At 39.9% G+C, this 14,512-nt stretch overlaps 2 protein-coding genes across 2 annotated transcripts; both read left to right on the top strand.

Moving 5' to 3' along the window:
• Positions 1-456: 456 nt before the first annotated feature.
• LOC145354210 (homeobox protein HMX3-like) lies at positions 457-2,558 on the top strand. The gene is made up of 2 exons (XM_080205291.1): positions 457-1,068; positions 1,168-2,558. Exons 1-2 carry the CDS (start codon positions 774-776, stop codon positions 1,770-1,772), a joined length of 900 nt encoding a protein of 299 aa, XP_080061417.1. The 5' UTR covers positions 457-773; the 3' UTR covers positions 1,773-2,558.
• A 9,051-nt stretch (positions 2,559-11,609) lies between these two features.
• hmx2 (H6 family homeobox 2) lies at positions 11,610-13,817 on the top strand. Its single transcript, XM_080205290.1, is given in 2 exon segments — positions 11,610-12,060; positions 13,133-13,817. Coding segments are annotated over 2 exon segments (993 nt in total). The 3' UTR covers positions 13,675-13,817.
• The last annotated feature ends 695 nt before the right edge of the window (positions 13,818-14,512 follow it).

The raw sequence follows: 14,512 nt of genomic DNA, 5'->3' as shown, positions 1-14,512 counted from the left end.
CGCATGGAACACTGTGGACATCTCTTTTTGAATCTGGCTGCTTCAAAGACGGAGAAGCTTTATTTTTTCTGTGCAGCACCAACCAGCCAGGATAGAAACTGGATTTTTTTTAAAAAAGGACAAAGGCTGGGAAAATAACCAATTTACAGAAACAAGGTTGTTTTGTTTCCTCATTGGAAAATGTGCTCCCTCAATGGGTGACCGGGGTGCTGAGGCTCTCAAACTGACAGAGGAGCAAAAAAGCCTGGGCACTTTAAACAAATTTCTCTTACAGATGGAAATGAAGCAGCGTTTTGTGCCAATGGACAGGAGTAAGTCATTTGCCTACTGCTCGTCTAGTGGTGGTTTACAGGACGAGTTTCTTTTGTGGTATTAGTCTCGTCCTCATTTGCTGCCTAATTGGACTATATAAAGCCAATAACAGGCGAGCTCTTATAGCCTTAAGCGAAGCGCAAAGTATAGGGAGGTGGACTCATTACATGCCATTCTTTTTTTTCCCTTCGGTAATCCCATTTGCCATTGTCCGTGCCCAATCGCCGTATACTTTCTGCATTTAACTTGTATGACATTTTTATTTCATCATTATCATCTGGCGCCAGGTTGACGCTGAATGCCTCCTACTCCGTTCCAAATTGCTGTGGATTTCCAGTCTCCCCACATGCAAAAGTTTGGTGCGTTTTCCTGAACTCCCCGGGATTGTGATCGCCGCGGACTGCTTTCCCTCTCCGACTCTGCACGGCTCCTCCCCAGTTTCTGATCGGAGTCAGGCCACCATGCCCGAGACAGCAGCGCAGGAGAGCCCCATTCTGCCCAAAGAGTCGTCGTTCTCCATTAAGAACCTGCTGAACTGTGATCGAAAGCCTTCGAAGCCTAAGACTTTGCTCTCGGCGGTGAAGGGGGTGGTGGAGGGCGCCACATTCTCCTTACCTCACTGCAGGGAGCCTGGCTTCCCCAGGTTTGAAATGCCCACGCAGAGGTTTGCGCTCCCGGCGCACTATCTGGAGAGGTCCCCCGCCTGGTGGTACCCCTGCACACTGTCATCGGGGGTTCATCTGCCGAGGACAGAAGGTAAGGGATCTTTTAAGCACATCATCCTTCCTAATGCACTGTCCTCTAATCGTTCATGGCCTGCAGCGTATCTAACAACAATCCTTTCTCTCATGCCAGCTGTAGAGAAAAGCAGCGGATGTGCCAGAGACTCGTCTCCAGACAGAGACTCCCCCGAGCCGGCGCTTAAAATCGAGCCGGACCGCAAAGACAAGGAAGACTCCAAAAGCCTGGAAGAGATCGTGCTAGAGGAATCGAGCGACGCAGAGGAACAAAAGAAGGAAGACAATAATAGCGAGGACTGGAAAAAGAGGGCGGAAAGTCCCGAAAGAAAGCCATGCAGGAAGAAGAAAACTCGCACGGTGTTCTCCAGGAGTCAGGTTTTCCAGCTGGAGTCCACTTTCGACATGAAGCGTTACCTGAGCAGCTCGGAGAGAGCGGGGCTCGCCGCCTCTCTCCATCTGACTGAGACCCAGGTCAAGATCTGGTTCCAGAACCGCCGGAATAAGTGGAAAAGGCAGCTGGCTGCCGAACTGGAAGCGGCCAACATGAGCCACGCGGCTCAGAGGATAGTCCGGGTGCCTATCTTATACCACGAGAACTCGGCTTCGGAGTCTGGGAGCCCCGGCAACGCACCAGTCACCCAGCCTTTACTAACATTCCCACATCCAGCCTACTACTCACATCCTGTAGTCACATCCGTGCCCCTCCTGCGGCCAGTCTGATTTTATTTTAATATTTAACTTACATTACTCTTTTTTGTAAGATTAGACCTTGTAGTTTTGAAACAACGAGCCACAAGAAGACCAGCTGTAAATTTCTACATTGCTCATATCCTTTAGCCTCACCTGTACCCCTTTAAGGCCAGTCTGGTTTATCAATTTATTCTCATTCTGTTTAACCATTTTTTTTGTTTTGTAAGATCAAGCCATGTAGTTTTGAGAGGACCTGCTGTAAATGTCTTTTTTGTAAGTACTAAAAGGAGTGGTGACGATGTTGTTCTTAATTATGGTTTCACGTATCTGTGCAATATTGTACTAAAGAAGTTAAAGCACTGTTTTTGGAGTCACGAGAAAAAAATCAGTACAAGTCGAAATCCAACGTACATTGGTCTAAACTGGAATACGTGTGACGATTAGCGTGTGGAGATTCTGAATACTATCAAATTTCTCATGTCAAGGCGCTTTAACTGAAGGACAATCAGAAAAAATATTTAAGGTTCTGTTTATTTATTTAATAAATGTACTGTTTACGTGGTGGCAGCGTATTTTAATTTGCCTGGATTGTAAGTTTATCGAAGAGGTCAAAAGATAAAGTTTCTAATTTTTTTCCAGACTAAAATACTGTTGTGTTTATTATTTCTGATGATTTCTCCAGATGTAACATAGTTATTTGCTGTGAGAATAATGGGTGTTCTGTATGTTTTAGAAAAAAAGAAATAAAATATTGGCGTTTTTTGATATTGTAATGCCGAATTTTGTTGAACAGACTTGTTGTAAACTAAAATAAAATGTAAGCATTCCTTGTTACCCAAATGTGTAGTTTCATCCAAACATTGGCTCAAAAAACAGGGAAGCAGCTGGTTCGTCAATAAAATGCCATTTATGGCCAAGATATTTGCTGAAACGCCATCAGTTGAGAGGCCTAAAATTTCATGGCGTCCATGCTTGAGGACATAACAGTTTAGCAGGAAACTAGCTGGATCGGTATTTTACATAATGCATTCGTGTATCTTAATCAGATGAATACATTATTCTACACAGCAAAGGAAACACCACTGCAACTTTTCAGTAATTATTCCGAAGTATTTTGAGTTAACTGTTACCTGTTACATGCTGTATTTTATCTAATGTAGTGAGGTTGGTGTTTATTTTGGAGTCACGCTTTGCACGACTATCACATCTGCTGTCTCCCTTCACGGCTTTAGTTTTGAAATCTCAGAGAGTTGTTAATTAAACTAACTAAGTTAGGAAACTGCTGTGAAACCGATGGCTGATCCGCAAAGTGATTCTTTTTTTCAATCAAAAACTTTTCAAAAAGTCCTTTCAATTTATAGTGAATGTTATTGGGAAGGCCGACTGATTCTCCGAGGGAACTGGAACTATTTACAGTTAAGGGTACAACCTGTAGACCTATTTCGCAATGTCAGTGCACCTCACTTTGTTGTATACACACACGCGCACGCTCACAAGGTAGGAGTATATTAAATATGATTTTTTTAAAATTGCCTTTATGACAATTTTTTATTTTTTTTAAATGGAGTTCCGGCGAGCAAAAGGATAGTTTCTATTCTGAGAGTGGTGTGATATCTAAATAGTACCCTCAAATCAGCCAAATGCCCTTGCTGGATCAAGTACAGACCAACCAGGTTTAGTGAGTCCTTGAAAGCACAGATACGTGCCGGCGCTTGTATACTGAAAATATATTTTAACCATTCCTATTTTTGCAGAAGGTCACGGTTATAGTCCTTTACAGATGAACAACTCTAGATTATTCCGTGTGTATTTTTATGGTTGACATCCAAGAAAGCATCAGCGCCGTGTTCTGATTTTCAGATAGCATTGCTGTTAGCTTATTGCGTGGAAGCTGTCAACAGTGTTCTCAGATGATTCGCAAGTGACAAGACGCTAACTAGGTGGCTCTGAGCCTTTGATTGTGTTTTAATTTGTTATGCGTCATGGTTGAAAATAAACACAACACAGAAGCCAAAATATGTTGCCTCTTGTGTGAAGTAATAACAAAATTGTGCCTTGCATTGTTGGCGATACTAACTTTATGACAACAGTGTCATCATGAACTTTAAGGCGTTTATATAGTAAACACTCAACAGTTTAACCAACAGAAAACAACGACTACAAATAATCAAAAGTACTTTTATTTTGTATTGAGTGTCCTAAAAGTACCTTGTCTGACCTAATCTATACTCTATCAAGAGCTGACCGATAAACACCCATTGTTAAACTTCTAATTTTGCACTTTGATTGCATTTTAAAATTGATTAAGTTGCAAAGCGTCTGCTAACTAAAAGACAGTCTTGTAGGAAAAAGGCGTGGTGCCCTCTTGCTAACGCAACTTTCCTGATGCAACAACTGTGTTGTATCTGATTCAGTACCAACCTGTAGAAATTTCATTTCTTTTCAATAATCAGTTCAACTTTACATCAAAAAATAAAACAAAATGCCTGTTTTTGATTTTTTTGGCTTTAGGTGACCAGTTCCAACATCCCACTTTCATGAGATTCTATGGTTGCATATCAAGTATATATGCATTAAAATAATAAGATTTGGAACTACGGTTAGTTTGTTAATTCAAACAATATGGTGATATGATGAAATATAGTCACACCTTTGAATATAGGAGCCATTCCAAATATGTAAGAGCGTATGTAGAAGTATAATTATGTTTCGAAGATTTACGATTGTAGTAATCCTTTTTCCAAGGTCTTTTTTTAGTAATTTTGCAGGCTTCTCTGTTACTTAGTTCTTTCATCTGATGGTATTTCAATTTTCCAGATTTTATTTGTAACACACTTTCTACACAATTCAGGTAAAATCAATTTGTTTACACCTCATGTCCACATACCAGTGGTACTAAAGTGGTTACTGGCCAATTAAAATATTTAATAAACACGGAGACTAATTTCTTGTTCTCATCTTTCCATCATTCATTCATTTGGTTTCATGTTATTTCCCCTCCTCAACATCTTAACTACCAATATAACTTGTCACCCATTTCCCCCACAGAAATAATTTTCTCGCTCGGTGCCTGGGATTAATGGTCAGACAAGAACTGTTGAGGGAAAACGATTTCAGAAAGTCACTATCACAAACCTGTTTAAATAAAAAGGACATGCAACTAAGCAGCTTTTACATTTTTATCAGAATATTCATCAAGTAAGACATTTAACATGACTAGCTTATCTGTTCCATTATTTGGCAAAACTTCTTATTTAGAAATATAAAACTTAAGGATGCATGATGGCATGTTTCAATTCCGTTAGGCATGTGAATGATTACTTTATCAGCCATGGTCTAAGTGAAAGATGGGGCAGGCTCGATGGGCTGAATGGCCTACGTCTGTTCCTTTGTTTATCTGTATCACGCGATCATCATTATAATGGGGAATGCACAAATCATGTACAGTTCTTTTTAAGGACTAATAACGTTTACACTTTGAAGGGTGGACTTATAAAGCATAGGTAAAGGATGGATTGCAGAGTGATGTCTGAGAAATAAGAGACGCTAACTGTACAAAGGCTCATCATAAACGTGGACATCTCTTAGTACTTAAACGTTCAGGTTCCCAAATCTCTGCTTTTGTTTGATATATGGTCATTTCTATAAATATGGCTGCACATACCCCGTTGTCATATTTGTACCTTACACAAATATGTATTTCTTTTATTTGGTGCAAAACACTGGAAAGTTTTGTATAGCAAACACTCCAATCATTCCAAACAGATATAACCTTTCCATCACTCTCCGGAACAGTCTTCAGAATGACCATGCGGATCATTTGTAGTGAGCTTAGTTCAGCTTCGGCGGCCTGCGGGTATTTTGCAGTTTAACACTGCACTAATTTGCGTCGAACTCTTCAAAATATCTGTTCAACTCTGGCGTTAATCTGTGCCTATCTCTCAGGAACGCTTTGCAGCTTTCCGGGGAGGGGGGAGAGGAACAGCGGCAATTGATAGGTCAGTATATTTGTTTACAAACTTTATTTGTGCATAGAATGTGTTTGTTTTATTCAGAGGGACGAGATACAAAGCACCTTCGAGATAATCACGTTCCAGTATCGACTTGGGCGATGCAAACTCTGCGAGGGGCCATTAAAGAGCATTAATAGATTGGCATAGCATTATGCTTTAGTTGGTATTGATCGTAAAATGTCTGTAAAATATTGTTTCAATGAGAGCTGTATTGTTCATCGCACGCTCTTGGAATATTGTGACCTTGGTTTGTTGGCACGGCGGGGAAGGGGGTGGGTGGGAGTGAAAATGAGCGCTCAATACCTAGGGGGCCTTCAAACTTCATCTCCAAACTCCAAATAAACTGTGATACTCGTCATATGTGTTTCTTTTTTAAAAAAAAGTCAGAATGGAGGTTAATTGCTGCTAAAATGTCTTCATTCGCGTTTCGAACCCTTGTCTCTTGTAAAGGCATCTCTGAAATAGGTTTACTTAGTAAATGAATCGTGATTCGCGCTTTCCGGCCGAGCCCAATTTATTATTCTGCAGACTAACATCATCAGATATACAAAATAAGTCGCAGGGTTGAAGTATCTGCTGCTCAGTTGGAAACCTGTACCTTGTTCTACCCGATGTCAAGTGTGAGCCCTACTGAGCATCACCCGGGTCTATTATTATTTTTTTAGATCCGCAGTTTAAAGAATCCTTTGCACCTCTGAGTCCCATTCGCCTCAGTGATGGAGTGTAACCATCAGATTTTCATCAAAGTTCTATTAAGTGAAACATAGGTTGCAGGGCACCTCTGATTGAAACAGTTTAAATTTTAATTGTGTTTTTAATTTGACATATAGTTGCTGAAAAGAATGACACTACACGCTACGGGGCGGTCGATTTTCTTAATTCATCCCCGAGGAATTGATGAGTCTATCAGTCCAGTAGATTGGAAACCCATTAACGCTCTATGGTTTACGCGTCTTAGGTTGTTAATTGGAACTTGATGGATTGTAGCCCTTTGATAGGCTATGCTGATCTAATCTCGATGACTTCTGTTTTCCAATAAATTACACAATTCATTTTCCAGCCCCGATTACATAAATTGTACACCTCCAGGCTCCCGTGGAATAGGGAGCCTTTTTTGCAGCCCATTGTGAGATGTCATTTGTACCAGCAACACCAAGCTTTTGAATGAAAATCGAAACATAATCAACGTTTATACTTAGAAAATTTATTGATATCATTTTCTTCGGTAATTTCCTTATTTTAAAGTTCGACGCGCCATACATCATAATACACACGTGTAAAGGACTGTGTTTAATATTTATCGAAGCTTGATTCCCAGATCAAACTTGTTTATGACTTCATCTGTCACGGCAGGTGGAACCTTTGCAATATTATAGGCGGTCAGGAGGCTATTTCTAGCAGCATAAACCTACTAAAGATCAATTTTCATTAGTGACAATGCGCTCCTGACATCCTCTATACTTTTTTTTGGGGGGAGGGAGGAAGGAGGATTCCATTTTTTGTGCTCTTGCAATCTGTGCTTAAAGCTTAACAGGCGTGATACAGTAGCAGTGATTACAGGGCAGATTTATTCTAGGTACGTTTCCCTCTGACCAGCCTTCAAAAGAAAATACCGAGGGGGGGAAATAAAATCACCTCACAAAGCTACAAGCTATGCGGCGAAGGGCAGCAGAGGCGTCTTAGGGCGAATCTTTTTTAAAATAAGTGATTTTAACCGCTCTCTTTAAGCAGATGTCCACGTTTAACAGGCTTTTAAATAGTAAAGGTTCTCAAAATGTGCCTATTTAATATGTCAAAGCAGATTTCACGCCTTATCTTTATTACCTCCAAACTCCATTCAAACACGGCTGCCTGCTTAGCTGTAGGCAATACATCACATGGTAAAATGTTTGCTCATGTGCACATATGGCTACCGAATTCGGATTTTAGTTCAGCAACTTAAAGAGAAACTTAATTATCAACAATTACACACGGTGCAAGTACATTTTTTATATAATTTAGTACAATACTATGGCAATTCAAGCATGAACAAATGATAACTTGGCTTCCAATATAACATTTGCAACAAATTAAGTCTAGTTACGCTCTGGAAAATATGGAAACGTGTTTTTGTTTTGGCGAAGTGCGTTTTGTATTACAAGTCACATAGCTGGAAAATTCCAAATGGATTTAAATCAATTGTAGCAGCGTGTGTGATCTCCCAATGAGTTGTATGACATCCGAGTTTAGTGTCTACATCAGGAACCCGGAGGATAAGTCCGCTCGGGTTGTAACTTTCTGAAGCTGCGACAATTTCTATTTGTTGTTTAAATGCTGGCTGCAGCCCCAGAGTCTGACTGAAAGCGGAATGAAGACTGATCATCCAGCGCCGTTTGCAAGGGCGCGCCATGCTAACGAGCTGACACAATGATTAAAGCTGACCATTTGTAATGTGTCGCGACCCCGTGAAAGCATGAAAAGGTTAATGTGGTAGAACGGTGCGGGGCTCTCACACCTGCCGCCCAGAGCAGGACAGGAGCGCAGCCCCTGTCAATCAATCAATTAACCAAGCCCTTTCCGCAGTCAGCTCTCAGCAGCCAGCACAATAATCAAGTAAACAAAGTCGAACTCCTATAAGATCGATTCGGGTTTGCTACAGCAACCTTCAAATGTAGAAACAAAGTATTAGCATGGTGATGTTTAATTGGAGAACACGCGGTGTATAAAGATACAGCCTCAAAATATGACTGTACTGGAATTAATATAATGTAGTAAGACTCCTTTTTGGAACAAGGGCCTCTCTCTCTCTATACACACACACACACACACACACACACACACAAATGTCAATGGAACTGTACTTGTTAATCGAATTGCTTTTTTGCAACTATTAAGATACAGGATAATCAACTAAGGGGGTCGCAGAGGTCTGTAATATATAAAGGAAGTGAATGTAAATATGGTGAACGCATTAGTGGCAAAGTTCTGCTTATTATTAAATTAAGCCCGTGTAATTTTAAGTATTTGGCAATTATGACCCTCTCAAAAGTTAGCTCCAATTAATCTTATGCTCACAAGGTTCCACTATATAATGAGATAATCAATAGAAGAGATCATGCTAATCTTTCGACAATCTACCAACTTTATAGGGAAGGAAGAACTGTCATTCAAATCAGTAATGTGATACTTTGAGGAGTTAATGTACCTAGAAAGCGATTTAAATCTAATCAGCATATTTCCAGCTTTGTGTTTATTAACCGCCCATCATCATCATTTATCAACATCATGTCATCCTACAAACTCTGCCTGGTCAACACGGTTAATGCGTTATTTTAATGGTTCACATATCTGTACATCAAGAAATACTCAGATTATGGAATAGTTGCATTTTATTCCATGAACCGGCTAACCAGCCAGTTCCTTAATTAAACCTAGGATTCAATTAGACAGCTATAAATTAACCCATTTCTTAATGGTACATCTCCCTCAACTAATCTAGCTGCGGTGTTGGAAATTTTGTCATTGATTAATTTATTCATTCACTAATCAACGAACTGTCCAATAAGCACTAAATACATGGTGTGTTTCTCACACTTGCATATCTGTTGCTGATAGTAAATAAATTGTCGAGGCTTGCAATGTCCTGACAACTACCCATGTTGCGCCACTTGGCTGTTCTATCAGATCCATTGCAATTGTATCAGCAACATTGGGGAAGCGGCGAGAATAAAGATACATTGTGTTTGGGACTGTTACAGTATGTGGATAATTAACAGAACTGCATTTCTATGTTTGAGACGCTTTGTTTTGAATACTTCTTTCCACTCCGTATTCCTTGGCAAATTGTTAAATACGCACATTGGATGCAACTACCGAAATATACAGCTGCATCTTCCATTCATTTGGTTCTACGTCTAGAATGTTATTGCTACAACCAGACATATCTTCAAATGCTTTTATGAAACGCAAGTTCCGGAAAAATTCCGATCAGTTTGTTTCTATCCCTGATCTCAAGAATAGAACAATGAAGTGGCCAAAACGCTCTAAAGTCCGCAGCGAATTAATAATCGATTCAAACATAAAAGAGGGTTCATTTAGCATCAATTATTCAATATCGTCCATTCCAATAGGAATGTCAAGTAACTGTATCTGACTATTAGTAATCATAGTCCAATTGAATACTAATGACGAGTTTAAAATTCCGATTACTAAGTTGTTTATCTTATTTTTCCTCCTGTCATATCAATAATCTGTTGAATGTCTGTTGCGATCTCATATTGCATCTTTTCCAGCGTCGCCATGATGCCTGACGCCAAGAAATGTGCATCCAATGTAATTGCTGTAACTGGTACATGACCCTCTAACCGCACTTAACCTTCGATTTTAGTCAGCTTATAAGTACAAAACCAACTGCCCATAAATTCAGTCGGGTGCTAACACAACTGTGGTGCCAAACAAAATAAAGAGAAGCATCCCTTCAGTTGCTTAAATTCCAGCCTCCAATATCAACGGTTTCTTGTGACCAGTCCTCATCATAGTATAGACTGGTAATCAAGTCTTATTCTTTACCCCGTCAACAGTCACATTTTGGTAAAGTTCAACTAATCCAACATACACCAGACTCACTCAGCGTGATCAGTTTCCAATCAATATTAGCACCCCAGCTTTCTTTTTAACTTGGAAACTAAATTTGATTGCAGTTAAGTAACCGAACGTATTTAGCCATCGGTTAAGAAAACTAGCATCAGCTATTTATTTTTTATGGACGTCGTTAGCAACCAAATGTCGCTTCAACCAGAAACCATCATTATCCGAATTTATTCAGCGTTTGTTATTAGGCTATGCCTGTTCGCAATCCGAACATAACCGCTTTAACCTTCCACAGAATAGTGAACAGACTTAATCTAAACTCCCAGTGAGGATCTTGATATGCAGCCATTGTGCGTTAGGGAACTCAGACACCAAGCCAAACTCATTCAAAATTTCCAATGTCTTTCGTTATTCGCTTCCAGTTCCCATTACTGTGTTATAAGGCTCCTGGTGTGATCATGATTACCCGCCTCCTAATCTCCAAACTAAACAATAAAACTCAACTGCATTTCTATTTGCATTTTGAAAAAAAATGTTTCATGAATGAATTCCAGTATTGAAACAGAACCCAACATTTTGCTAGTTACAGCCTAGTGACTGCTCACACCACCAATCCTTACAACAACATTATAAAACGGGGGAAAGCTAGCACCAAATCGGGTCGAATTAGTCATAATGGGCTGAAGAATTATTTCCCATGTGCACGATCTCTCAATAAGGCAAACAAAATGAATTTTGCTATTTAATTCCCAAATAGTATTCTTCATTTTCACATTCTGATAACATTTTAGTGAATATTCAGATTCATGACTTTCCACCCATCCCCACCTAGCCCATTCCCACTCCCATTCACATGCTCTTTCGAAAAAAAAGCAACATCCCAACAGGACACAGGTAGAAGGCCGTTAGCAATTTAATCTATTTTATAGGCATGTAACTGGGAGCAGTCCCATTCCTGATCTTCGGTGAGCAATGACCAGCCTTCTCGGAGCCTAATATCGAGTTGGACGGTTATACTGTCAAGTGACCTGCACCACAGCCTATCGTTCATTAAAACTTAAAACCAGTAAACAAATCAGAATCACCACGTGCGTGTATTGGGGCTGCATCTATTGTCACACAATAGTGCATCATCTTCCTCCAAAGCGAGAATATATTTTAACATTACAAACATCAACAATCAATCACATTCTTGGGTTAACCTCATCTTCCCTCAGCTTGTGTAAAGTTCAAAATTTCCGGGACTGACTGCTGTTTTTGATTGGCTGCAGCAACTCAAACCTACATGCAAATCAGCCAACGCCACTGACTAGGCAGCAGATCAATACAGGTTTACGGGGCGCAGAGAATGCATTCAGCCCGTGCATGCTCAGGGAAAACGACTGCAGAACAAAGCCACAACAATATACGCCGTCTGACACTTCTGCAAACGATTGTAAGTAAGTTTATTTTCTTTTTTTATGAACACAGAATGAGTAACAAAGACGACATCACTAAGTGTTCTCCAGCTCCGATCTCCAGCTTTACGATACAGTCCATTCTCGGGACCTCGTCGGAGGAAGAACGCACAGGTTGCAAAGACAATGCCAAAGTAAATGCCAGGAAGCGCTGTTTATCCGACTCCTCGGACGAAGAGTTAACCGAGGAAGGATACAAAGACCTAGCCTGCTTCTGTTCTGACTCTGGCCCCGCAGAGCCCTGTCGCAGACACCAGCCTATCAGCTACACTTGTGTGAGTAAGTAAAGCGAAATCATTTCTATTTATCGAGCAGCGTTATCCTCAACTCTCTTTTGTGTATAGTTTGGAGAATGATTTTGAGAAAACAGTGCGCTTGCCCTTAATAATGTCTAACTTTAAATGAAACAGTCTTTATTTATAGCTCTTTTTAGACATATTGTTCCGTCCTATCGTATATTCTTGTATCTTACTCCCTTCTCACTGACGCCCAAGCTAATACCAACATTGTAAACCCATTTAAGTCAACAATGCCTCTTACATTTCAACCGAAACTATTAGGAACTCTCTGCAATCAGATAGCATCTGTGGACTCTAATACTTTGGGTGAATTTGGTCGGGGAAGCTACTTTGTGCAAACATAAAGGAATTCCATATTTTACCGCGGACGGGAAGCACTCGCACGATTTTCCTTCGACACCAGCAACTTTGCATTTCAAAAAACAACACAGCCATTTAGTGAATAGAATTGAAGGGACAGTTATGTTATTACTGTAACACCAGGTAAGAGACTGCGATAGCCGTGCTGTACTGCCATCATTCACACCAGATTGCTTCAGGATTGTAATCCATTTACATGGCTACTTACTTTAATCACATTTAATACTGCGAATTATGATACAAATCAAGCCATATTTCGTCCTGTTCATCTTGAAGGAAGCCCGACAAACATAGGCAAGCGGCGGCATTTAGCAAAATTCTTGGCAGAAAATACAGGTGAGGTTGTCCGCTAATTCGACGTACATATATAGATAGTTATAGAGGTGGAAAATATGTTTTCTTATCACCTAATCTTAAAAATGTTCACTCCCCTTGCTGCCGTTGACACCTTTGTAATATAGTTTTCTTTGTATTTGAAGGCAGTTTTTCATATCAAGTTTTTATGCAATGATGCATGTCATACATTGCAGACCGGATTAAAACAACAAAATAATTGTAACTATGTGTGTCGATCCCTTATTCTTGTCATATAATTTTACAAAATATCTATAAAGAGGCAGGATAGTGAAAAGTCGAGGAGTGCAGATTGGCTGTAATATATCTGAGAAATGCCTTATTTTTCTGCTTTCTAGGTAATTCTAAAGGAGTTGGCACCGCTGGGCAGGAAAGTGCGGAGAGAAGGCAGCAGCAGTACCTGTCGCAAGACGGTCAGGTTTACAAGGAAGAAAAAGAAAAGAACTGCATGCAGACATCAACAGACAGACAGAGGGAGGGAGACAGACAAGGGAACCCGACCAAGAAGAAAACTCGCACTGTTTTCTCTCGCAGCCAGGTCTACCAGCTGGAATCCACCTTCGACATGAAACGTTACCTGAGTAGCTCGGAGAGAGCATGCCTCGCCACCAGCCTCCAGCTCACAGAGACCCAGGTCAAAACCTGGTTCCAGAACCGCAGGAACAAGTGGAAGCGACAGCTCTCAGCGGAACTCGAGGCGGCCAACATGGCTCACGCGTCAGCGCAGACTCTAGTAGGAATGCCTCTAGTTTTCAGAGACAATTCCCTTTTGAGGGTTCCAGTCCCCAGATCAATTGCGTTCCCTGCTCCTTTGTACTACCCAGGCAACAACCTTACAGCTCTTCCCTTCTACAATCTCTACAACAAAATCGAATACTGACATTTTCTGCTCCACGTCTCTTTATAATTGTTTAACAATTAAATTGTATATTTATATAATATCCGTACCTGTTTAAAATATATCTTTCTTATATGCAACCACTTGCATAATTATAAAGACAACGTGCTTCTCTATAAATTGTATTAAATATACAGTGTATATATGGATTATTTTGCAGTTTCTTATTTGATAATAAGACTTATTTAACTCCTACAATTGAAGATGGGTGCATTATACTAAAAATATTCACGTCAAAATAGATTTTTTCAGAATGTATAAAAGACACGTGCAGAAAATGAAGTACTGTACTGATTTTAAGAATAATTCTTAATGGCTAACAGCAAACCATATGTGTATATCTCATCTGAGGACGTTGCTCAACTATGGTGATAGGAATTTATTTTTGACATAAACGCATTTTTTGACAAGGGAAATTAATAGTCAATAACGACGTACAAGGAATACACATGGTTATTCTGCACATGATTCTTCTTTACGTTGATTTTTCACTCACGCCATCGAAAGCAACGCTGACATAATGGCATTTGCAACAGGAAATGCAGACGGATGTGGATTATATGTCAAACATAATTTAGAAAACTTTGTTCATATGCTTAATTAATAAATTGAAAATCGGAAACAGGAAAAACAATATCAGTAGCACGTTGTTGTGTAATGTTGCCCGAACGTTATACTTTCAAAGAAATTTGAATGTTTTGCTACTAGGTAAACCAGAAACTTCCTGTGCAAAAGATTAGAGTTCGCAATTCTCACAAGTAGTACCCCCGAATCTTACAAATTGTTGCAAAAAATACACAAACCTTGTCGAAAAGGCAAT

The sequence above is a fragment of the Carcharhinus amblyrhynchos genome, chromosome 17 (assembly GCF_965287045.1).
Source record: "Carcharhinus amblyrhynchos chromosome 17, sCarAmb.v2.hapA, whole genome shotgun sequence".
Classification (NCBI taxonomy): Eukaryota; Metazoa; Chordata; class Chondrichthyes; order Carcharhiniformes; family Carcharhinidae; genus Carcharhinus; species Carcharhinus amblyrhynchos.
This window is presented reverse-complemented; position numbering and strand designations above follow the sequence as displayed.